The sequence below is a fragment of the Staurois parvus genome, unplaced genomic scaffold (genome assembly GCF_062004578.1).
Source record: "Staurois parvus isolate SC_StPar_1 unplaced genomic scaffold, SC_StPar_1.0 ptg001202l, whole genome shotgun sequence".
NCBI lineage: Eukaryota > Metazoa > Chordata > Amphibia > Anura > Ranidae > Staurois > Staurois parvus.
This window is the reverse complement of record NW_028318998.1, coordinates 77,751-104,310: the sequence shown is the minus strand read 5'-3', so window position 1 is coordinate 104,310 and position 26,560 is coordinate 77,751. Positions and strand designations below refer to the sequence as shown.

Below are 26,560 nucleotides of genomic sequence, written 5' to 3'. Positions count from 1 at the left end.
CCTCAAGAGTTGGTTCTGGCCAGCTCAGTGGATTGCTGTAGGAATGTCCTGGATTCTTTCTTGGATACACAGAATATAACTGGATATAACATTTATAGGTAAAGTTGATCCAGGGAATACCCGATTGCCTCTCGGGGGATCAGGAAGGAATTTTTTTCCCTGCAGGAGCAAATTGGATCATGCTTTGCTGGGTTTTTTTCTTTCCTCTGGATCAACTGTGGGTGTAAGATTATACATTTTTTTTTTTAATGGTTGAACTGGATGGACTTTTGTCTCTTTTCAGCCAGACTAACTATGTAACATCTAATGACTGGTGACCTGCAATATATATAATAAATGTTTTTCCTTCGGTTTACATACTTTTTAAGAAGATGTACAAGTTGAATATAAAACAGTATTGCTGACTAAATCTTCTCTCTTACAGGTGTGACTGTTGTTATTTCAGGTAAGTACATTAAATGAAAAATTGGAATGCAAGATATCTCAGCCTTTGTGTTCGGATTCTGCGTTTTTCGGATTATTATGTGTATAGGGAAGCCTACAAACACATGGCAACCACCACAACCTATAACTGGCAAGAAGCACATGGAAGAGTGACGCAGGTCAAAAAACAAAGAAAAATTCCCAGCTCACTTACCAGCCAGTCTGCAACAAACCAAATTGTCCCTGTCTAACCGTTCACGTTAAAACCAGAGGTTTAGTTTGCACACATATATGCGTAAGCTGCAGAGGCCACATCACGGCATCCTAACGTGCCGCAGTCCTAGCTCTATAAATTTTGAGTCTCCAAAGTCGGAGCCCATAAATAATAATAATGGATAGATTGAGGGCAGCTATGTCTGGAGGGAGCCCACCCTTCCTTAACCACTTCAAGTCCGGACACTTTTACCCCCTTCCTGTCCAGGCCAATTTTCAGCTTTCAGCGTTATCACACTTTGAATGACAATTGCGCGGTCATGCAACACTGTACCCATATGAATTTTTTTAGCATTTTTTTGAGACAGATAAAGCTTTATTTTAGTGGTATTTATTCACCACAAGGATTTTTATTTTTTTTTGCTATATAAATGAAAAAGTCCAAAAAGTTTGAAAAAAGTGTTTTTCTTATAAAATTTTGCAAATAAATAATATTTCATCATAAATCTATTCAGTTATCTATTTAGTAAAAAAAAATAATAACCCAAATTAGTTTAAAACCAAAAATGTAACAATGTTTTTTTTACATTTTTATTTTTTTATATTATTATTTATGTTTTTTTTTTACATATTGTCACCCTAGCCGTACTGTGTCACCATGGTGAAACTGTACTACTTGTGGGGGGGTGATGAAGATTTTTTTTTTTTTTACACTGATTGCTTTTACACCCATAAAGGCTGTAAAAGCAATAATTTCTCCTTCTCTCTGTACTACTGTGTGAGGTGTGATTGGTCACAGCTTGTCACATGGTACAAAGCTGTTGTGAATAGCCCTGTAGAGCGAAATAAAAACGAGAAGCGCACAAACCTTGCGCATTACCTCAGTAAACACAAATTTATTAATCAGAAAGGTACTCACAAACAGCGAATAAAATCAGAAGGTTTGGCCTTCGAAACGCGTCAGCTGAACTGAGTGCTTACCCCCACGATGGGACTCGCGCTGGCTCTCTATCTCTGAAGTCCCTGTGAGGACTGACATGCCTGATTTTATTCGCTGTTTGTGAGTACCTTTCTGATTAATAAATTTGTGTTTACTGAGGTAATGCGCAAGGTTTGTGCGCTTCTCGTTTTTATTTCGCTCTGTAGTGTTGGTCGGGCTTCCCCAGCCTTGTTTGGAGCTGCACAACCTTTGAAGCACTGGTGGTCGGTGTTTGTCCAGTTCTGGTTCCATCTATGTGCCACCCGCCTGGGTCCTTGAGCGCAGAAGAATTCGTGTTTGGTCTACTGTGAATAGCCCTGTACCATGTGACCTCTGTGATCATTCACAGATTTCACACGTAGTAAGCAATGATGTCAGAAGTGACATCTTGCTTACTACTCTGCATGTGATCACTGGCCAATCAGTGATCACATGATCGGGACCTCACGCAGAGGTCCTGTACGACGATCGTTGTTCCACTGTGTTTGGAGGACACAGAGGTCACCAGATCGCGGTGCTGTGCACTCCCAAGGAGTGCGCACAGTCCAAAATGGCGGGCGCAGTTTATGAACGGCAACCCGCCCCTGGACTGCGACTGTCCGGCTGTTTGTATACAGCGGCCGGACGGCAAGTGGTTAAAGGTTTGTGGACACACTGAACACCCAGCAGGGGCGGACTGACAACTCATGGGGCCCCCGGGCAATAGGGGATCATAGGGCCCCTGTGTCCTTGCCCAAACTCAAAAAAAGCCTATGAAAAAGGTACCAGGGGCATCTCATGGGGCCCCCTACTGACCCCGGGCCCTCGGGAGTGCCTGAGTTTCCAAATGGTCAGTTATTTTCTATTCTGTTTTGTTCTTTGCTATTCTAATCTTTTCTGTTCTATTTTAATCTATTCTATTTGAATTTATTCTATTCGAAATTTGAATTTCGAAAGACGATTCTTTATATTTTATTCTAATAATTTTTTTTGCTATTCTATTCTTTTATTTTCTATTCTATTTCATTCCATTTTTTCCTATTCTATTCTGTTCTAATCTATTCTATTTGAATTAGGATTTATTCAATTCAAAATTCATATTTTGGAAGATGGTTATATTCTATTTATTCTATTCTGTTGTTTATTCTATTCTATTCTTTTATTTTCTATTCTATTATTTTCTATTCTAATACATTTGTATTTGAATTTATTCTATTCACAATTTGAATTTTGGAAGACGGTTGTATTAAATTTTATTCTATGTTATCGTTTTTCTATTCTATCGATTTTTTTAAATTTCTATTCTATTCATTTCTATTCTATTTCCTTATTTTCTATCCTATTTTGTAGTTTTATATTCTTTATTTTCTATTGTCTTCTGTTTTTCTCTATTCTTTTCATTTATTTTCTATTCTATTGTTTTATTTTCTATTCTTTTCTGTTCTGTTTTACTCTATTCTAGTTTGTCGTATTATATTCTTTTATTTTCTATTCTCTTCTGTTTTACTCTATTCTATGCTGTTCTATTCATTTATTTTCTATTCTTTTCTGTTCTGTTTTACTCTATTCTTTTATTTTATATTCTATTCTATTTTTTCTATTGTATTCCTTTCATTCCTATTCTATTATTTCTATTCTATTTCCTTATTTTCTATTCTGTCTTGTCTTATTATATTCTTTTTTTTTCTATTCTGTTTTACTCTAGTCTATGCTATTATGTTATTTTATTTTCTGTTCTATTCTGTTCATTTATTTTATATTCTATTCTTGTGTTTTCTATTCTTTTCTGTTCTGTTTTACTCTATTCTTTTATTTTATATTCTATTTATTTCTATTTTATTCTTTTATTTTATATTCTGTTTTACTCTAGTCTATGCTATTATATTATTTTATTTTCTATTGTATTCTGTTATATCCCTTCATTTTCTATTCTATTCTGTTTTTTTCTATTCTGTTCATTTATTTTATATTCTATTCTTGTATTTTCTATTCTTATATGTTCTGTTTTACTCTATTCTTTTATTTTCTATTCTATTTATTTCTATTTTATTCTTTTATTTTCCATTCTATCTTATTGTAGTCTTGTTTTCCAAAATTAAATTTTGTTATTTCAGATTCGTTTAAATTTGTTACTATCTCAAATGAAAAATTTGTCTGAATTTGAATTCTGAAAGAAATGATCCACACGTGCCTAAAATCTGATATGAGGCCTCTAAAAGGAGACTCACATTTATTTGAAACTTCATTACTTTGTTTACCGAAAACTGTTGTTCTGAATAACACCATGATGATTGCGGAAAGTAAAATGTATTCATTCATTTAAATGAAATTCCTTCATCTATAAAACTGATGATCTTGGCCTGTGAATCTTTGCAAATAATGTGATGTGGTCTAGTCTAGATCACTTTTACTGGAAGGCCAGGAGCCTGCAGTGGAACACGTCATTGACAGTCAGAGATGGCAATCTGGGATGGCGGTTTTTTTCTGACACCGTTGCCCAGCTTGGCGGCGTCCCCATAAATGTTAGGAGAGATTATAAAGCCATGATAAGAAAAGCAAAGATGCTAAAAATGAGACTGATGCCTTTCAGTTTCCTGTTAGTCAGTAGGTGTGAAAAAATTGCAGAAAGCCATTGAGTCCACAGAAAGACCATTTGAGGCTTGCTAAACCCAAGAAGAAAAATGTAGGTTTGCAATATATTTCAGCTTACCAGTCCTTAGGTATGGTGGCTGCATTAGTTTTCTATTTTCCGGATCAGTACATTTTTCTCAACCACAAAAACTTGTACTCTCCCCTACAAAAATACACAAGAGGGCGCCTTACCTGGATACAAAATTTATTAATATAAAATGATGACAAATTATTATTATTATACAGGATTTATATAGCGCCAACAGTTTGCGCAGCAATTACAATACATTTCTGTACAGAAGGAATAGGAGGGCCCGGCTCGTGGAGCTTACAATCTAAAGGAAGGGGGAGGTGATACAAAAGGTGATAACTGCGGGGATGATCTGGCGGAGGTGATTCAAGTACAGTTCTTAGATGGAGGTGGGGTAGGCTTCCCTGAAGAAGTGAGTTTTCAAAGATCGCCTAAAGGCAGACAGGGTGGGGGCTGACCGCACATGCTGTGGTAGGGAGTTCCAGAGGATGGGAGAGGCTCTGGAGAAGTCCTGGAGGCAAGCGTGAGAGGAGGTGATGAGGGAGACAAATGGATACTCACAAACAAAACTGTGTGGTAGGCTGACATCAAAATGCTTTTGGTATGGGAGATCAACCCTTCCTGGAAATATCTGGTTGAAAAAGCTGACGTGTTTCAGGAGCTAAACTGCCTTCCTCAGAGCTATAGAGTCATAAAAAAAACTTCACTCTCTCAATCAACATTGACTATTTTTAAATCTTATGCTGGTAGCATTAGTAAATAGGCAGTACTAAGGTTGTTGGTTTGAATCCAAACCACGGCGCCACCTGCCTGGAGTTTGCATGTTCTCCCTGTGCCTGCGTGGGTTTCCACTGGGTTCTCCAGTTTCCTCCCACACTCCAAAGACATTTGGGTTGTTGGTTTGAATCCCAACCACAGCACCACCTGCCTGGTGTTGGCATGTTCTCCCTGTGCCTGTGTGGGTTTCCTCTGGGTGCGCTGGTTTCCTTCCACACTCCAAAGATATTTGGGTTGTTGGTTTGAATCCCAACCACAGCACCACCTGCCTGGAGTTTGCATGTTCTCCCTGTGCCTGTGTGGGTTTCCTCTGGGTGCTCTGGTTTCCTCCCACCTCCAAAGATATTTGGGTTGTTGGTTCGAATCCCAACCACAGCACCACCTGCCTGGAGTTGCCATGTTCTCCCTGTGCCTGTGTGGGTTTCCTCTGGGTACTCCGGTTTCCTCCCACACTCCAAAGACATCTGGGTCGGCCGGCGCCGTGGAGGACAGAAGGAGAGAAGGGATTGCGCGGGTGAGAAAATTGCTGGACCCCAGTACAGGTGAGTGAGTGTTTATTAGAAGTCAGCAAATACAGTTTTTGCAGCTGCTGACTTTTAACCACTTCCAGTCCGGACACTTTCCCCCCCTTACTGCCCAGGCCAATTTTCAGCTTTCAGCGCTATCACACTATGAATGACAATTGCGCGGTCATGCAACACTGTACCCATATGAATGTTTTAGCATTTTTTTGAGACAGATAAAGCTTTATTTTGGTGGTATTTATTCACCACTGGGATTTTTATTTTTTTGCTATATAAATGAAAAAGTCCAAACATTTTGAAAAAAAAAGTGTTTTTCTTATAAAATTTAGCAAATAAATAATCTTTCTTCATAAATCTTGGCCAAAATGTATTCAGCTATCTTTTTAGCAAAATTGATTGCATGAATCGGGACCTCACACAGAGTTCTGTACACCGGATCGCGGTGCTGTGCGTTCCCAGTAGCGCGCACAGGCAGTGAATCCTGCACTGCTTCTGTCTGGCCGTTTATGTACATGGGCCGGACAGGAAGTGGTTAACCACTTGCTGTCCGCCTGCTGTTTATAAACGGCAGGACGGTGGCACTCCAGGGGCGGGTTGCCGTTCATAAACGGCACCCGCCATTTCTAGCTGGGAGCATGCAGCACCGCGATACGGTGCCCGCTGTGTCCTCCGGACACAGTGAAACACCGATCGTCGGAAGGGACCTCTGTACAAGGTCCCGATCATGTGATCGTTGATTGGCCAATCAGTGATCACATGCAAAGTAGTAAGCAAGATGTCACTTGTGACATCATTGCTTACTACGTGTGAAATCTGTGAATGATCACAGAGGTCACATGGTACAAGGCTATTCACAACAGCCTTGTACCATGTGACAAGCTGTGACCAATCACAACTCACTCAGTATTTCTCAATGGCTGCAATAATGCAGACAGAGAGAAAGAGAAATGATTGCTTTTACATCCTATATGGGTGTAAAAGCAATCAGTGTAAAAAAAAAAAAAAATCTTCATCACCCCCCCACAAGTAGTACAGTGTCACCATGGTGACATTGTACTGCTAGGGTGACAGTATGTAAAAAAAAACAAAAAAAACATAAATAATAATATAAAAAAATAAAATAAAAATATAAAACATTTTTTAAAAATTATAATTTTTGGTTATAAACTAATTTGGCTTATTTTTTTTTTGCTAAAAAGATAACATTTCGGCCAAGATTTATGATGAAAGATTATTTATTTGCAAAATTTTATCAGAAAAACACTTTTTTTCAAAATTTTTGGACGTTTTCATTTACATAGCAAAAAAAATAAAAATCCCAGCGGTGAATAAATACCACCAAAATAAAGCTTTATCTGTCTCAAAAAAAATGCTAAAAAATTCATATAGGTACAGTGTTGTATGACCGCGCAATTGTCATTCAAAGTGTGATACCGCTGAAAGCTGAAAATTGCCCTGGACAGGAAGGGGGTGAAAGTGTCCGGACAGGAAGCGGTTAATAATGGTAAAAGCACCGTACAATAAAAATTGAATTTTGCTGGAATTGTATCAATTTATTTTAATTATTAAAATAAATTGTAAAACCTTTGGGCACCTTTTGACAGCAGAGTTGGGTCAGGTAACGTTGCCAGAAGGCAAAGTTGAACCGTCCCCAAAAAAAAAATAATTCTAGGATTGTAAACGATGATACACTTTTTTGGGGTAAAATTTTGGGGGTACTGTTAGAAAGGGTCAATATAACCAAAAAAAGGACTTTCACTTTGGTTGGGTGTTTATACCAATTGCAGAATTTTCCAAGGAGCCGGTGGTGACTTTCACTCCAGACTGGAACAAGATCCTCACTGGGGAGTCCGTGACGGTAACCTGTAATATGAAGACATCTGGAAAAGAAGATCTGACCTATCACTGGTACAAGAAGGAAAAGTGGTTGGGCAGTTCCAAGACCTTGACCATTAAATCTGCCCTCACCCAGGACAGCGGGTATTACAAATGTCAAACCAGAGCTGGTGTCTCCAGTAGGACTGTCCAATTGACTGTCTCCGATGGTGAGATTATCAAATTATATATCAAGGACTTAAATATATGTAGTGCTACCCCCCAAGAAGCTGCTGGTTTTGGGGCCCATTTCCCCACTTACAGTGCCCACAGCCAGGCAATTGGCATCTTCTGTACATTTCCAAACAACTCAATGAATAGTCTAAGGCAGGGGTCTCCAAACTATGGCCCTCCAGCTTTTAAAGTACTACAAGTCCCATCATGCCTCCTGCCTCTAGGAGTCTTGCCTGTGGCTGTCAGAGTCTTGCAAGGCCTCATGGGACATGAAGTTCCTCAACACTTGGAGCCATAGTTTGGAGACCCCTGGTCTAGGGCATGGGTCTCCAAACTATGGCCCTCCAGCTGTTAAAGTACTACAAGTCCCATCATGCCTCCTGCCTCTAGGAGTCTTGCCTGTGGCTGTCAGAGCCTTGCAAGGCCTCATGGGACATGAAGTTCCTCAACACCTGGAGCCATAGTTTGGAGACCCCTAGTCTAGGGCATGGGTCTCCAAACTAGGGCCCTCCAGGTGTTGAGGAACTGCAAGTCCCATGAGGCCTTCAAGACTCTGACAGCCACAGGCAAGACTCCCAGATGCAGAGACATGATGGGACTTCAACAGCTGGAGGGTCATAGTTTTGAGACCCCTGATCTAGGGTTTTTGGTTCTGGTGTTTTGTTAGGGAACAATGAACTTAGATATAGATGGGAGCATGAGATACCGGACTGTAGAAATGTGAGGTGTATTGCATAGCAGTGCGAGTGGTAGTACAAGTAGTAGTAGTCCCAATAACAGAACAATGGTGACACTGCACCTAGCTGTAGAGAAGTGGTGTGCCCCTGGCTGTCTTGCACTGCACTGGACCACACTTGGTCCTGACCCGTGAGGTATTGCACTTCACTGTCTTTTCTCTCTTGAGTAATGGTTGGCTTAGTGCTCAGTCCCACCATGGAGCTTCCTGTCTGCAGACCTGCTGCTGCTCTCTCCACTGCCGACAGGCTGACTCTCTGGCTCGGCTGTTGGGCCTCGCTGAGACCTTCAAGCTGGGCTGGTCTCCTAGTGCTCCCCTCTTCCTCTCTGCCCCAGAGGCAGAGCCCCCCAGCACAGGGGTCCCTCACAGATGAGTAAACCTCGCAATACTTATGAGCTCTTCTCTCACCTTCTAAGCCCACTTCCCCAGGGATTGGTGAAAGTCCCATAAATATTCAAGGTGCAATTTGTCCCTCCACCCGCTATGTTCTGGAAACCTCCAGTGAGTTCCAATCCGGGTTTGTTAACAGCCAGCCAGGAAGGCACCAAATGATGAAAATTTTAAATATATTTTCTTCCATGTGGGCAGGGCCGTGGATAAGGGGGTACCACCAGTCCTCCTGTACGGGGCTTAGGCCACCAGGGGGGCCAATGCAGCTGGGTGAATCGGATGTAGGCAGGGAAGGTGATTGGTACGACTGGGGAGAGGGGAGAAATTACTTGAACCGCTCCCCTGGCTTTTTCTCCTCTCCTTCCTGCTGGCTTTCAGCTGCTGCAGAGAAGGCCATACAGGGGATCGTTTCCAGTAATTGCCCCCCCCCCAACCCCCCATCATACTCATTACCCTCCCTGTGCACCATACCATTCCCCCTGCTGCCCAGGCCCCCCTGTATACCCTCTCAGTGCTTCCCTCCTCTCCCTCCCACTGGCAGCTGTAAGCACACAATAGGATCCTTCAGGATGAAGAGTGGGGGAAGGGTCCAGTAAATATTTCACATTTTCCAGTCCCTTTCTTACCTGAATGAAACCAACGAGTGACCTGTGCCGATCACTCACTGTGTTCAGTCATAACTGAAGCATAGTAAGCTTTGTTTTCTTTGGGGGGGGGCTGACAGGTTGGCTGTATGGGGCCCCATGGTTTCTTACAGCAGCCCCAATGGCTACTCCTATTTGTATAGGCAGATGGTTGACTCCAGTAAACCTGCTTTAGGATTTATCTCCACCAATGTTTTGGCCATGCTGTGATTTTGTGTATTTCAGATCCGGTCATCTTGCAGGCTCCGGTCTATGTGTATGAAGGCGATTCGGTGACTCTGAGGTGTCACAGCCGCTCTGGATATTCTACGAGACAGACAATATTTTACAGGGACAACAAAAAGGTCTTTGTGTCGGCCCCCGATTCCAATTTGCTCGTTGTAGATCACATAACATCTAATGACACTTATACCTGCTCGATGTCTGCAGTCCGTACCTACAGAGACAGAGATGAGGTGCAGGTTGTTCCGTTTGTTCCAGGTCAGTTCTTCAGAAAAGAATTAAGCCGTAGGATATGATTACCATGCATAAAAAAAATATATGTGGTCCATATCCAAAAAAATGAAAGGAAGACTTTGTAATCCGAGTCTAGCATCAAGTCAATGAAACTCCTGAGATATTGATCTGGTCAGGTAAGTCGCATTAAGGTTGTTAATCAGTTTCAGCAGCTTTGGTGTTCATGAAATTAACAGGTGCACTAGATGGGCAACAATGAGACGACCCCCAAAACAGAAATGGTTTTACAGCTGGAGGCCACTGACATTTGTTTCCCTACTCATCTTTTGCATCTGGCTAGGGTCAGTGTCACTACTGATAGCATGAGGCCATACCTGGACCCTACAGAGGTTGCACAGGCAGTCCAACTCCTCCAGGATGGCACATCAATACGTACCATTGCCAGAAGGTTTGCAGTGTCTCCCAGCATAGTCTCAAGAGCATGGAGGAGATTCCAGGAGACAAGAACATGGAGGAGATTCCAGGAGACAGGCAGTTACTCTAGGAGAGCTGGACAGGGCCATAGAAGGTCCTTAACCCATCAGCAGGACCGGTATCTGTTCCTTTGTGCAAGGAGGAACAGGATGAGCACTGCCAGTGCCCAACAAAATGACCTCCAGCAGGCCACTGGTGGGAATGTCTCTGATCAAACAATCAGAAAGACTTCATGAGGGTGGCCTGAGGGCCCGACGTCCTCTAGTGGGCCCAGTGCTCACTGCCTGGCACCATAGAGCTGGATTGGCATTTGCCATTGAACACCAGAATTGTCAGGTCCACCACTGGCGCCCTGTGCTTTTCACAGATGAGAGCAGGTTCACCCAAAGCACATGTGACAGACGTGAAAGGGTCTGGAGAAGCCGTGGAGAACGTTCTGCTGCCTGTAACATGGTTCAGCATGACTGTTCTGGTGGGGGGTCAGTGATGGTCTGGGGAGGCATATCCATGGAGGGACACACAGACCTCTACAGGCTAGACAATGGCAACCTGACTGCCATTAGGTATCGGGATGAAATCCTTGGACCCATTGTCAGACCCTACGCTGGTGCAGTGGATCCTGGGTTCCTCCTGGTGCAGTGGGTCCTGGGTTCCTCCTGGTGCAGTGGGTCCTGGGTTCCTCCTGGTGCAGTGGGTCCTGGGTTCCTCCTGGTGTAGTGGGTCCTGGGTTCCTCCTGGTGCAGTGGGTCCTGGGTTCCTCCTGGTGCAATGGGTCTTGGACTCCTCCTGGTGCAGGGGGTCCTGGGTTCCTCCTGGTGCACATCAATGCCTGGTCTCATGTGGTGAGAGTATGCAGGCAGTTCCTGGAGGATGAAGGAATTGATACCATTGAATGGCCCCCACGCTCCCCTGACCGAAATCCAATAGAACCCCTCTGGGATGTCATGTTTCGGTCCATCCGACGCCATCAGGTTGCACCTCAGACTGTCCAGGAGCTCAGTGATGCCCTGGTCCAGATCTGGGAGGAAATACCCCAGGACACCATCCGTGGTCTCATTAGGAGCCTCCCCGAACGTTGTCAGGCATGCATAGAAGCACATGGGGGCCAAAAAAACTACTGAGTACCATTCTGAGTTGCTGCAATGACATTTCAACCAAATGGACTCGCCTGCTGCATCATTTTTCACTTTGATTTTGGGGGTGTCTTTGAATTCAGTCCTCTGTAGGTCGATCATTTTTCACCAAATGATGGGCCATCCTTACGTTCCTCACACATCACCCCGTCCATAGATATCAATATAGAGATCCAGCAGGAGATTTGTCCCCATTGAGATCTGATGGGTTTTCAAAGTCTTCCTTTAATTTTTTCGAGCCGTGTAGTAAACTCGGTGTAGAGTGTAGGTCATTACAGAGGACAATGGGGCACTCTTTATGTCTGGAGGAATAGAGATCTAACCTCCACATATGGAAAGGGTTCTTCACAGTAAGAGCTGGTGCCTTTGGAATACTTTGCCACATTTAGTGGGCGGACCGTAGCAGTCAACTGTGAAAGCCACGCATTGCACATCACTGACAGGCCATCTTCTCTTAGTAGTTCTCTCTCCTCTCCTACGGAGCACCACAGTGTCGGGAACCATCTCCCTGTATATTAAATCTATAGCATCCAGCTCTATTCAGGCTGAGAGTCAAAAGGTGAAGCGTCCAAGATGAACAAGGTGCCTCCCATAGTATACCAGGCTCTCCTTCTCCATAGATCTACCCAGCCGGGTATGGTCCCAGACTTTACTATCAGTCTCGGGGTCATTAGTAGTCGCTCAGAGGTCTCTGATTGGCCCAATAGGCTTCATGCATCCAGCTCACAACTCCCTTCACATCATTCCAGAGACAGGACTGCTGCAGCTGCACTATCATTACACTTCCTGCAGGTGTCACTAGAAGGCCTAGTGGCATTAGTACACAAGCCAGAGAACGGTAGCCTGGGCAAGAAGTTGACACGTGAAGAACAAAAAAATTGCTTAGTTTCGATTTGTTTTATTCTATTCTATTTTTTTCAAAATTCAAATTTCGGAAGGCGGCTATATTCTATTCTAATTCTTTTCTATTCTATTGTTTCTATTGTATTTTATTCCATTCTTTTCTATTCTATTCTGTTTTGGTTTACTCTATTCTATTCTGTTTTAGTCTATTCTTTTTTTTTGTGAAATTCAAATTTTAGAAGGTAGCTATATTCTATTTTATTCTATTCTATCCTATTTCTTTTCTATTCTGTTTTCTATTCTATTATACTCTCTTCTTTTCTATTCTATGTCTTCATTTTTTTCTATTATATTCTTTTATTTTATTTTCTATTCTATTCTATTCTATTCTATGCTAATTTTTTCTATTCTATGCCTTTATTTTCTATGCTATTTTATTCTACTCTTTTAATTTCTATTTGGTTCTGTTTTACTCTCTTCTATCTTTTTTCATTCAAATTTCGGAAGGCGACTATATTCTATTTTACTCTGTTCTATTTCTTTTCTATCTTATTTTTTTTATATTCAATGCTAATCTATTTTATTATATTATTTTCTATTCTATTCCTTTATTTTTTATTCAGTTTTTTTCTATTCTTTTATTTTCTATTCTATTTTGGTTTACTCTATTCTATTGTTTTAGTCTATTCTCTCTTTTTTTGTGAAATTTCAGAAGGTAGCTATATTCTATTCAATCCTATTTCTTTTCTATTCTGTTTTCTATTCTATTCTATTATACTCTATTCTTTTCTATTCTATTTCTTCATTTTCTTTTCTATTATATTCTATTCTTTTCTATTGTATTCTTTTCTTTTCTATTATATTCTATTCTTTTATTTTCTATTCTAGTCTATTTTTTCTATTCTATGCCTTTATTGTCTACGCTATTTTATTCTACTCTTTTAATTTCTATTCTGTTCTGTTTTACTCTATTCTATTCTATTTTATTCTATTCCCTCTTTTTTTCCCTCAAATTTCAGAAGGTGGCTATATTCTATTTCTTTTCTATTCTATTCTTTCCTATTCAATGCTATTCTATTTTATTATTTATTTTCTATTCTGTTCTATTCCAATCTGTTATGTTTTACTCTATTATTTTGTATTCTAAGATTTTATTTTCTATACTATTCTATTTTTTCTATTCCTTTATTTTATTTTTCATTTTATTCTATTTTTGTTTTCTATTCTATTCTATTTTATTCTGTTATTTTCTGTTATATTCTATTCACATTTTTATCTTCTATACCAGCAATGGGCAAACTAAGGCCCGCGGGCCGTATACGGCCCGGCGGACCTTTTAATCTGGCCCGCGGAGCTAGGCTCCCGCTAGGCTCCTCTCACAGTCCGCCCTGAAGACCGGTGTAGCATGAAAATCTGTCTCCTATGAGGATCTGTCCCCCTCGACGCAGATACGTCGAGGGGGACATCCTCATAGGAGACAGATTTGCATGCTACACCGGAACGGCGCGGGAACACGGCGAGAGGAACGCGCGGAGCAAAGGTAAGTGAATTGACACAGGGGGGACTTGGGGACTTAATATGGGGGATGAATTAATATGGGGGATGAATTACTATGGGGGATGAATTACTATAGAGAGGATGAATTACTATATGGGGGATGAATTACTATAGGGGGGATGAATTACTATGGGGGATGAATTACTATATGGGGGATGAATTACTATATGGAGGATGAATTACTATGGGGGATGAATTACTATGGGGGATGAATTACTATATGGGGGATGAATTACTATAGGGGGGATGAATTACTATAGGGGGGATGAATTACTATATGGGGGATGAATTACTAAGGGGGATGAATTACTATATGGGGGATTAATTACTATATGGGGGATGAATTACTATGGGGGATGAATTACTATATGGGGGATGAATTACTATGGGGGATGAATTACTATATGGGGGATGAATTACTATATGGGGGATGAATTACTATGGGGGATGAATTACTATGAGGGATGAATTACTATATGGGGGATGAATTACTATGGGGGATGAATTACTATATGGGGGATGAATTACTATGGGGGATGAATTACTATATGGGGGATGAATTACTATATGGGGGATGAATTACTATGCTTGCTATGGGGGAATATTACTATACTTACTATGGATGACACATACACATCATTCATCTACTCTTGGTCCGGCCCCCGGGTCCAATATATGAACCCATTGCGGCCCTCAAGTCAAAAAGTTTGCCCACCTCTGTTCTATACTATTCTTTTCTATTCTATTCCTCTATTTTCTTTTTTATCATATTCTATTCATTTATTTTCTATTTTATTCTAATTTACTCTGTTCTATTCTATTATATTCTATTCTAATTTTTATCTTCTATACTATTATTTTTTATTCTATTCCTCTATATTCTTTTCTATTATATTCTAGTCTTTAAGTTCTATTCTATTCTATTTTTCTTTTTCTATTCTGTGCCTTTATTTTCTACGTTATTTTACTCTATTCTATTCTCTTTTACTCTTTTTTTTTATTCAAATTTCAGAAGGCAGCTATATTCTATTCTATTTCTTTTTTATGCTATTATTTTCTATTCAATGCTATTCTATTTTATTATATTCTTTTATTTCTTTTATTCTGTTTTATTTCATTCTGTTCTGTTTTACTCTATTCTTTTCTTTTCTATTATTTTATTTTCTACACTATTCTATTCTTTTCTATTCCTTTCTTTTATTTTCTTATTTTTTTCTATTCTTTTATTTTTTATTCTATTCTGTTTTACTCTATTCAGTGCTATTCTTTTATTTTCTGTTCTATTCTTTTCTATTCCATTATTTTCTATTCTATTTCATTCTTTTCTTGTTTTCGAATTCAATATTGTTTTCAAACTCCAATCAGATTCTAATTTTGGATGAAATTTTATTTTGTTATTTCGGATTCCTTTAAATCCATTACAATTGTCATTTGGGAATTATCTGAAGGGACAAGCAAAAGACCAAGACCATGCATGCTCAGAAATGAAAGAAGATATTAATGCGACTTTAGTAACCTCGTCATTTTTGACACGAGACTAGCATGCAAAAAAACCCATCATTGTCCTATATTCTCATTGAGTGTACGAGACATTAGTGTGAAAAAAAAATGATATCACTGGTGAGCTCATTCGCTCCACCGTTTATGGCTAATATTATTTTTGGGGGCAAATTGTTGACTCCACTAAACCTGTTCTAGGATTTTTCTCCACCAATGTTTTGGTATTGAAATTTTTGTGTATTTCAGATCCAAAATCTGACAGACTGAGCCATAGCCATTCTGCACATGCTCAGTTTAGTGTGTATTGTTAGAGAGGTTTTTATTTTCTTGGGAGAGTGCACGTGATCAGCACAGGGCCAATCTGCACTGTCCAGACAGAGATCAGGGGTTCTGCATCCTCCTAAAGCAGAAATAAAAATTCTCCTACAATCTTTAACCAGTGCTCTTCTGGACACTGATAGAAGTCACAAGACTGCTATATACTGCTGATGAGAAAAGGTATTTAGCAGTTTATATGTACTAAAATAATTGCATTTCCATGTTGTGTGCACTGTGGGAGATCACATATAGTGAATGCGGGGTCCGGGGAGAGCGGATATAGTGAATGCGGGGTCCGGGGAGAGCGGATATAGTGAATGCAGGGACCGGGGAGAGCGGATATAGTGAATGCAGGGTCCAGGGAGACCGGATATAGTGACTGAAGGATCCGGGGAGACCAGACATAGTGACTGCAGGGTCCGGGGAGAGCGGATATAGTGAATGCAGGATCCGGGGAGAGCGGATATAGTGAATACGGGGTCCGGGGAGAGCAGATATAGTGAATGCAGGATCCGGGGAGACCGGATATAGTGAATGCAGGGTCCGGGGAGAGCGGATATAGTGAATGCAGGGTCCGGGGAGACCAGATATAGTGAATTCAGGGTCCGGGGAGACCAGAAATAGTGAATGCAGGGTCCGGGGAAAGCGGATATAGTGAATGCAGGGTCCAGGGAGACCGGATATAGTGAATTCAGGGTCCAAGGAGACCAGAAATAGTGAATGCAGGGTCCGGGGAGACCAGATATAGTGAATGCAGGGTCCGGGGAGACCAGATATAGTGAATTCAGGGTCCGGGGAGAGCAGATCTAGCAAATGCAGGGTCCGGGGAGACCGGATATAGTGAATGCAGGGTCCGGGGAAACTGCATATAGTGAATGCAGGGTTCAGGGAGAGCGGATATAGTGAATGCAGGGTCTGGGGAGACCGGATATAGTGAATGCAGGGTCCGCGGAGACTGGATATAGTGAATGCAGGGTCCTAGGAGACCGGATATAGTGAATGCAGGGTCCGGGAAGAGCGGATATAGGGAATGCAGGGTCCGGGGAGAGCGGATATAGTGAATGCAGGGTCCGAGGAGACTGGATATAGTGAATGCAGGGTCCTGGGAGACCGGATATAGTGAATGCAGGGTCCGGGGAGAGCGGATATAGTGAATGCAGGGTCCGCGGAGACTGGATATAGTGAATGCAGGGTCCGGGGAGACCAGATATAGTGAATGCAGGGTCCGGGGAGACTGGATATAGTGAATGCAGGGTCCGGGGAGAACGGATATAGTGAATGCAGGGTCCGGGGAGAGCGGATATAGCGAATGCAGGGTCTGGGGAGAGCCGATATAGTGACTGCAGGGTCATGGGAGAGTGGATATAATGAATGCAGGGTCCGGGGAGAACGGATATAGCGAATGCAGGGTTCGGGGAGAGCCGATATAGTAAATGCAGGGTCTGGGGAGAGCGGATGTAGCGAACGCAGGGTCCGGGATTTAGTAACACTTTAAAGGGTTCCTCCATGTCAAAAAGGTTGAGAAAGGCTGCTTTAAATAATAAGTGGAACCTGGAGAGGTGCAATTTACGGTGCAGCAGGAACCAAGAGTACAAATGAGAATGGCCATCCTCCAAACTCACCTCTATTCAAACTTGGGGTTTGCACTATTCTTTATCCAATGAGCTGTCAGTTATTCCCGAGGTCCCGGTCATGGGGATGGGATGCTGTTGAAGTCAGGGTGCTTATTTCATCAAAAGCATATATTTAGTCAATGCCATTTTTCTTTTCTGTATGTTTTCGGTTCTGCTTCATTTTTAATTTGTTTCCAAAAGTGCCATCAACCAGGGTGGTGACCTTCACTCCAAACCGGAACAAGCTCTTCACGGGAGAGTCTATAACGATGACATGTAATATGGGAATCTATTCTTGGCCATACGTTTGGTTTAAGGACAATCAGATTGTTCACTACTCCAAGGATTACACAATTACATCTGCTCAAGATTATCACAGTGGATTCTACTATTGTACACAGAATAGCTGGGATGATGCACCAAATGGAAAAAGTGAAACAGTCAGACTGGACGTCTTCAATGGTGAGATCCCCAGTATTACCCTAAAATAGTTTGATAGATGAACTATATTTTATCACTGAGCCTGTTTGCAGTAGATTCTTGCACCATCTCTTCATATATTTTCGCACCAGAATCATCATTTAGCTTTTACAGTTTTCAGTTGATAGATCACAACCCATGCCATTCAACATAGCTGTGCATTGCACAACGATTGGCAATTATGTTGTGGTGTTCCCTATCCCATCTCAGAAAGGCCCCTGAGGGATACCTCTACTCAGAAGATTACCCTATAAGACATTAATGTCCAGTAAAAGGTATCGGTCACTAAAGCACATCTCAATTCTGCATGAAGAACATGGGAGGTCCAGGAGGTCTATAGTTTTACGTCCTACCATGCTTGGTAACTGCCTGGTCCACCATCCATTTGCTTTTCAATACTCACTTCATCCTCTGCACACACGTTTCTTGTATGGTTCTGCTGGGGATAAAGAACCAGGCTGCTGCTTTTTTTTTTTTGTTTTAAATTTATTGTGGTTTGATAAGGGTTTTGGAGATAGGCAAGATCTTGATCCAAGGATTGGGCATAACGTGGTATGACAGAGTGACCGTGCGGACAACAGTTGCTACTTCCAATCAGCTGCTGAATGTTTCAATTCCAAAACTGAAAAGCTAAAGTGCATGATTTTAAGCTACATATCACTGCCTGAGTCCTCACATTCAGACTCCACATTTTTACAAGCCCTGATGAAGGCAGCAATATCTGGCCCCCAAAAAGGGTAGCCTCTTGTATCTTAGTTACATTTGAAATATATTCAGATTCATACGTTTCACTGTGGCATTTCAATGCCATGATTCAAATATTGCTTTTACTACCCGAGGATGACCACAGCAATCCCTTGGTGCCTAGAAGCTGCTTACCAAATATCCAGATGTCTCAAAGGGACACTATATGTATAACATTTGCAAAAATAATCTGAGTATGAAATTGTCACTGAATATTACCTTAAGGTTCCAGCGCCACCAATGAAACAATTTAAGGGGCAACACAGTGGATTCGTATTTATACCTTGTAGCACTAGGGTCCTTGATTCAAATCCCACTCAATACTCCAACTGCATGGAGATTGCTTGCTCTCCTCATGACTTAATGGGTCTCCTCCAAGTCCCCAAGAGACATGCTGGTAGGTTAGCTGGCTGCTATCTAAATTGGCCCTAATATGTGTGTGTAAGGATCTGAGATAGGGATTATAAGCTACATGAAGTTAGGGGCTAATGTGAATGTACTGTACAATGTGTAAATTGGTATTACTATATAAAGACTAATGATAATTCAAACATGCTAGGGACCAACATAGATCTATCTACATGAGGCAGACTCAAAGGACCACTTGGTCTTTTTTTTTTTACGGTCACTCTTCTATGTTTCTATGACCAAATATGTGAGTTACACTCATGAAGATATCACTGTTTTTAAATAACCAATATAATCTCCTAATTATAGAGTCTAATAGGTTAGTATCCTTTTCAGCTATCCAATTATATAAAAACAGCACTCATAATTAAGCATTCAAATTGAACAGGAATTTGCTTTTTGTACAGCCATCGCAAATAATGACCGTACTATGTGTAATGTGTTTATTTCTTATGATTGCCAGCTCCATCTGGTGGCCATAATGTGATATTTTCCTGGAATGCCCCAATCTGGAAAATACTGCCCTATGGCCATGTCACGGAGTGCCCGTGCCTTCCCCATCCCCCTTTGCCTGCTGTCCCTCTGCCGTATCCCTTCAACCCTCCCTTCCCTCTTGCAGATTTCTTGCGTCCTACCAGCCTACATCAAAGGGCTGTGCAGGACGGGAGGAAACACCCCCTGTGGTGCGGTTAGCACCTCTCGGGCCCCCCACCAAGAATCCCCAGCAAAGGGCTGCCAAGGTGTCTCTGCGCACCCCCTGGCGGGCACAGCGCAGGCGCAAGTTTCCCCGCGCCGGAGACAAAGGCCGTGCTCCCAAGAGCGTGGCCTGTGTCGAGGGGGCAGGGCCTCATTGCCCCGGCAACCCGACGCTGGGCTGGCCATTGCCGGGACAACTGGGTAGTGTCCTGCGCCGACTTAAGAAGGCCGGTGCGGGACCCCAGGGGGTGCGTGTGTGCTCGATCCCCACTCGGGACAGGATGCTGTGCGGGCTCTGCGCTGAGGCCAGACCCCACAGCCAAGACCTTGCTGAGCCCCTGGAAGCCTGCTGTGTCCCTACCTGCAAGCCTGCTGTGTTGACCTGCGCTCGGGAGAAGCGCTGTGTGGGGTCTGAGCTGAGGCCAGACCCCACAGCCAGAACTCCCACTGCTGTCCCTGGAAAGCTGACTGCTGTGAGGGCCCCTGCCTGCTGATCACTGCTGTTCCTGGAAGCTGACCGTTGTGATGGCCCCTGTCTCAAGATGACCGCTGACTGCTGCTGTCCCTGGAAAGCTGACCGCTGTGAGGGCCCCTGTGTGCTGATCGCTGCTGTCCCTGGAAAGCTGACCGCTGTGAGGGCCCCTGTGTGCTGACTGCTGCTGTCCCTGGAAAGCTGACCACTGTGAAGGCCCCTGTCTCAAGCTGACCGCTGTGAGGGCCGCTGACCGTTGCTGTCCCTGGAAAGCTGACCGCTGTGAGGGCCCCTGCCTGCTGACCGCTGCTGTCCCTGGAAAGCTGACTGCTGTGAGGGCCCCTGCCTGCTGATCGCTGCTGTCCCTGGAAAGCTGACCGCTGTGAGGGCCCCTGTCTCAAGCTGACTGCTGTGAGGGTCCCTGTCCACTGACCACTGTGAGTGTCCCTACAAGCCACCTGCTGCTGAGTGTCTGCAAGCCGCCTACCGTGAGTGTCCCTACAAGCCGCCTGCTACTGCGTGTCTTCTAGCCGCCTACCGTGAGTGTCCCTTCAAGCCGCATGTTGCGGAGTGCCCTGGACTGCCCCTATGGTGGGCCCAGATTACCCTTGCCTGCACTGCCCCTATGGTGGGCCCAGATTACTGCTACCTGGACTGCCCCCCTGAGTGCTCGGGCCATCGCTACCTAGAGTGCCCTATCATGGGCCGGATTACAATTATGTTGGGCTCCTCCCCTCTCTTCCCCTTTTTGGGTACCTGGACGCTACCTTCCTACCCTGATTGAGTGCCTTCCATAGTTCAATAAAGCTTTGTGTGTTCATCATCTTATTTGTGTGTTCTGTCCTGCCTAAGCTTCCGTTACAGGACACGAGATGGATCTGATGATGGATATTAGGCCAAATATGAGGATTATTTGTGACGTGACAACTGTGTGGATTCTTGAGGAATTTATTTATAACTTAGTGAATGACTTATCTGTCATGGTTGGTACTAAGACACTGCCCTGCTTTTTTCTATAGAAGGTTTGGTCATCATTCAACCTCTTTTTTATGACGATGGAAGGATCTCTTTGACATGTCACAGCCCTCCTGGGTATGTTGTGCATTCAACAAAATTCTACAAGGGTGATGAACACATATGTCCGTTTTGTGGCAATGATGAATCAGCTGACATAGGATCCTGGAACGCGGCTGGAAAATACAGATGTGAAAGAGACATATCCCAGGATAAATATGAGAATTACATAGATACAGTGTCCCTACATGTCAGAGGTAAGCCCTGGTTACTCCATACATCATGTATACTCCCACATGGAAGAAAAATATATTTGAAATATATGTTAAAAATATTCTTCCCAAATATATTGATATATATTTGAAACACTACAATTTGGGTCATATTCAATATATTTCAATATCTATCTATCTATCTATCTATCTATCTATCTATCTATCTATACATATACAGACACACACTGCATGTTGATATGCGATTTTATTACAAAATATATGACAAATATTTTTAAAAATACATTTCAAATATACTGTATGTCTTAAAAAATAAAAAATCTACATTTTTGGAATGCATTTACAAATATACAGTTGCAAGAAAAAGTATGTGAACCCCTTGGGATTACGTTGAGTTTTGCATGAATTGGGCATAAAATGTGCTCTGAACGTCATCTAAGTCACAACAATAGAAGAACACAGTCTGCTGAACATAATACTACACAAACATTAGATGTTGCCATGGTTTAATTGCACATAACATGTAAACATTCACAGTGCAGGCAGGAAAAAGTATGTGAGACCCTAGCTTAATGACTTCTCCCAGAGCTAATTGGAGCCAGGAGTGAGCCAACCTTGACTCCAATCAGTGTGATGATATTGGATGTGTTGCTGACAGCTGTCCTGCCCTTAAGAAACACACACCTGTTTTGGGTTTACTGGTTTCAAGAAGCACTGTCTGATGTGAACCATGCCTCGCAGAAAAGAGCTCTCAGAAGACCTACGATGAAGAATTGTTGACTTGAATGAAACTGGAAAGGGTTACAAAAGTATCTCCAAAAGCCTTGATGTTCATGTGTCCACGGTAAGACAGACTGTCTACAAGTGGAGAAAGTTTAGCACTGTTGCTACTCTCCCTAGGCGTGGTCGTCCTGTAAAAATGACTGCAAGAGCACAGCGCAGAATGCTGCATGAGGTAAAGAAGAATCCCAGAGTGTCAGCTAAAGACCTACAGAAATCTCTGGCACATGCTAACATTTTTGTTGACACATCTACAATAAGGAAAACATTAAACAAGAATGGAGTACATGGGAGGACACCACGGAGGAAGCCATTGCTGTCCAAAAAGAATATTGCAGCGCGTTTGAAGTTTGCAAAAGATCACCTGGATGTTCCACAGCACTACTGGCAAAATATACTGTGGACAGATGAAACCAAGATTGAGTTGTTTGGGAAGAACACACAACACTATGTGTGGAGAAAAAAAGGCACAGCACACCAACATCAAAACCTCATCCCCACTATAAAACATGGCGGAGGGAGCATCATGGTTTGGGGCTGCTTTGCTGCCTCAGGGCCTGGACGGATTGTTGTCATTGATGGGAAAATGAATTCCAGAGTTTATCAAGACATTTTGCAGGAAAACATACGACCATCTGTCCGCAAACTGAAGCTCCGCAGAGGATGGGTGATGCAACAGGACAATGACCCAAAGCATACAAGTAATTCAACAAAACAATGGCTGCAACAGCACAGAATACGCCTTCTGGAGTGGCCCAGTCAGAGTCCTGACCTCAACCCGATTGAAATGCTGTGGCATGACCTTAAGAGAGCGATTCACACCAGACATCCCAAGAATATTGCTACACTGAAACAGTTTTGTGAAGAGGAGTGGTCCAAAATGACTCCAGATCGTTGTGCAGGTCTGATCTGCAACTACAGGAAACGTTTGGTTGAGGTTATTGCTGCCAAAGGAGGGTCAACCAGTTATTAAGTCTAAAGGTTCACATACTTTTTCCTCCCTGCACTGTGAATGTTTACATGTAATGTGCAATTAAACCATGGCAACATCTAATGTTTGTGTAGTATTATGTTCAGCAGACTGTGTTCTTCTATTGTTGTGACTTAGATGGCGTTCAGAGCACACGTAATCCCAAGGGGTTCACATACTTTTTCTTGCAACTGGTATGTAAAAATATATGTTAAAATTACTTTTTTATATGTTAAAAAAAATCTGAAGAATATATTTTAAAAAAATATATTTTTAAAAATACAGCCTGGACTGTAAGAGAGGCCATCCTCTACATGTCAGGCTCTGCTACAAGGTATGTGACCCTTGCAGAGCACAGATTAGGGCTGTGAAGGCACAGACACACACTGTAGAGAGCTTACATCAGCAGAGTAATAGAAGCCCCTCCCAAAGATCTTTCCCTGCAGATGCCAAACAACAAGGAAAGGCCATGTGACCACACCAGCCTTTTTCAACCATGGTGCCTAGTGGGGTGCCTTGAGGTTTCTTCAGGGGTGCCTTGGCAAAATGTCTACAAGCTGCCCAAAACTTGTATACAAGCCAGCGGGTGGAACAGGTCTGCCTTTTAGTTACACAAAGTCACAGGTTTTCGTTGTGCACCATTACAACCTTCTAGCCGCTGGCGTCCTGACAACCAATGACATCATCAGTTGATAAGGAGGACGTCAGCTGCCTGCAGAACACCCTTGTTTGACCCTCCCCCACCCCTCTCTTTCAGTGCTGGGGTCACACTAGCTCAGCGAGAAGAAAAACATTGAAATACTAGCCAGTACCAGTGTGTAAATGTGTATTTGCTTTGGAAGAATAAATCGCCTCTAATGTTGGGTGTCCTACATGTGTGGATGTTGCTTCATTATATAAAATGCTTCTCTGTCTGGCAATCTGATGGACGTGTCTGGGTTTGACGGTTGTCAGGAGAACAGTACTTGCCTGACTGCATTGTGCCAAGTGTAAAGTTTGATGGAGGGAGGATTATGGTGTGGGGTTGTTTTTCAGGGGTTGGGCTTGGCCCCCTAGTTCAAGTGAAGGGAACTCTTAAGACGTCAGCATACCAAGACATTTTGGACAATTTCCTGCTCCCAACTTTGTGGGAAGAGTTTGGGGATGGCCCCTTCCTGTTCCAACATGACTGCGCACAAGTGCAAACAGCAAGGTCCATAAAGACATGGATGAGCGAGTTTGGTGTGGAGGAACTTGACTGTCCTGCACAGAGTCCTGACCTCAACCCCATAGAACACCTTTGGGATGATCTAAAGCGGAGACTGCGAGCCAGGCCCCCTCCCCCGACATCAGTGCCTGACCTCACAAATGCCCTTCTGGAAGAAAGGTCAAACCTTCCCATAGACACCCTCCTAAACCTTGTGGACGGCCTTCCCAGAAGAGTTGAAGCTGTTATAGCTGCAAAGGGCGGGGCCAACTCAATATTGAACTCTACGGACAGATGGTCAAGGACTGTGGATGTGATGCAAGAGATGGTCAGAGACTGCAGACATGGTACAAGTAATGTTCAGAGACTGTGGACAGGATACAAGAGATGGGGAAAGACTGCAGGCATGATACAATAGATAGTTAGAGACTGTGGACATGATCCAAGAGATGATCAGAGACTATGGACATGATACAATAAATGGTCAGAGACAATGAACATGATACAAGAGATGATCAGCGACTGTGGACATGATAAAAAAGATGGTCAGAGACTATGAACATGATAAAAGAGATGGTCAGAGACTGCAGACATGTTGCAAGAAATGTTCAGACTGTGGGCATGATACAAGAGATGATCAGAGACTATGGACATGATACAATAGATGGTCAGAAACTATGAACATGATACAAGAGTTGGCCAGAGACTGTTGACATGATACAAGAGATGGTCAGAGACTGCAGACATAGTACAAGTAATGTTCAGAGACTGTGGACAGGATACAAGAGATGGCCATAGACTGCAGACATCATACAAGAGTTGGCCGTAGACTGCAGACATGATACAAGAGTTGAGCAGAGACTGTTGACATGATACCAGAGATGGTCAAGGACTATGGACAGGATACAATAGAGGGTCAGAGACTATGAACATGATACAAGAGATGATCAGACACTGTGGACTTGATAAAAGAGATGGTCAGAGACTATGAACATGTTAAAAGAGTTGGTCAGAGACTGCAGACATGGTGCAAGTAATATTCAGAGACTGTGGACAGGATACAAGAGATGGCCATAGACCTTGTCTACATTGTAAAGTCAAATAGACTCAATTGCAAGAGAAACAGTAGGAAACATTTTCTGCCCATGTTAGCCAAGACATTTTTACATTTTATAAACGGAAATTTTATTTTTAAAGTCCCTCTTGGGCAATTAATTTTTTCCTGTGGCAAGAAAACAATAATAACAGCCCCAATGACAGCAAACCTCAACAACGCCAGTCCTGTATTATTTGGGGGTAGTTTAATTCTAAGGATTTCCATCTTCATTTTTTGGTTTTCGCCTAAGAAAAAAAATTATGGAATGAGCAAGATTTAATGTATTTTGTTTTATTTTATTTTATTTTTTTCATCTGTTTTCATTTCAAACAGTTTCTATATAAAAACATTGGAATAGCATAATACTATCCAAAAATATCACCAGCCAGGGGCAGACTGACCATGTGGAAACTCGGGCACTGCCCGAGGGCCTGGGGTCAGCAGGAGGCCCCATGAGATGCCCCTGGTATCTTTATCATAGGCTTTTTTGAGTTTGGGCAAGGACACAGGGGCCCCATGATCCCCTATTGCCCGGGGGCCCCATGAGTTGTCAGTCCGCCCCTGTCACCAGCGATAACAAACACGGACAACACCAGTCCTTTAGCGTTGGGGGGAAGGGGGTAATATATTTCTGAAAAATTTCCTCTAAAATTTTCTACATTTTTCTTTGGATTTCTCCAGTATTGGCCGTGACATTTCTAAATTTTATAAAACAAAAAGTTACCGTATTTGCCGGCGTATAAGACGACTTTTCAACCCCTGAAAATCTGTTGAAAAGTCGGGGGTCGTCTTATACACCGGTATACGGCGAGCCGGTGTCAGGACGGCACTTTTTCGAGGGGCGACGCCACCCCCCCCCCTCCTCCTCCTGTACCTTACCTGGCTCTGGTCCCGGTCCCACGACGATCCGGTCCAGGAAGCGCGGCTGCTCCTTCTTTGAGTTCGGCCGCTCGATGGTCCCGCCGCCCGCTCGGCTCCGCCTCCTCACCGGTGATTGGGCGCCAGCACTGGAAAGGCACACAGGCGACCAATCACCGGCGAGGAGGCGGAGCCGAACGGCCCCGCGAAAATCAAGCAGCCGTACTGAAAGAAGGAGCAGCCGCTCCTCTCCCCCACTGACACCAACGATGGGACACTATTCCTCCTCCCCACTGACACCAATGATGGGGCACTATTCCTTCCACTGATACCAATGATGGGGCACTATTCCT

General features: G+C 42.9%; 1 protein-coding gene across 1 annotated transcript in view; it reads left to right on the top strand.

Moving 5' to 3' along the window:
* LOC149438220 (Fc receptor-like protein 5) overlaps positions 1–26,560 on the top strand; it is a 49,670-nt gene that overhangs the window by 2,309 nt on the left and 20,801 nt on the right. Inside the window, exons 2-5 of the mRNA XM_089660111.1 lie at positions 425–445; positions 7,345–7,602; positions 9,602–9,856; positions 17,472–17,732. Coding sequence (XP_089516237.1) covers positions 425–445; positions 7,345–7,602; positions 9,602–9,856; positions 17,472–17,732 — 795 coding nt within the window. The remainder of the gene's footprint in view (positions 1–424; positions 446–7,344; positions 7,603–9,601; positions 9,857–17,471; positions 17,733–26,560) is intronic.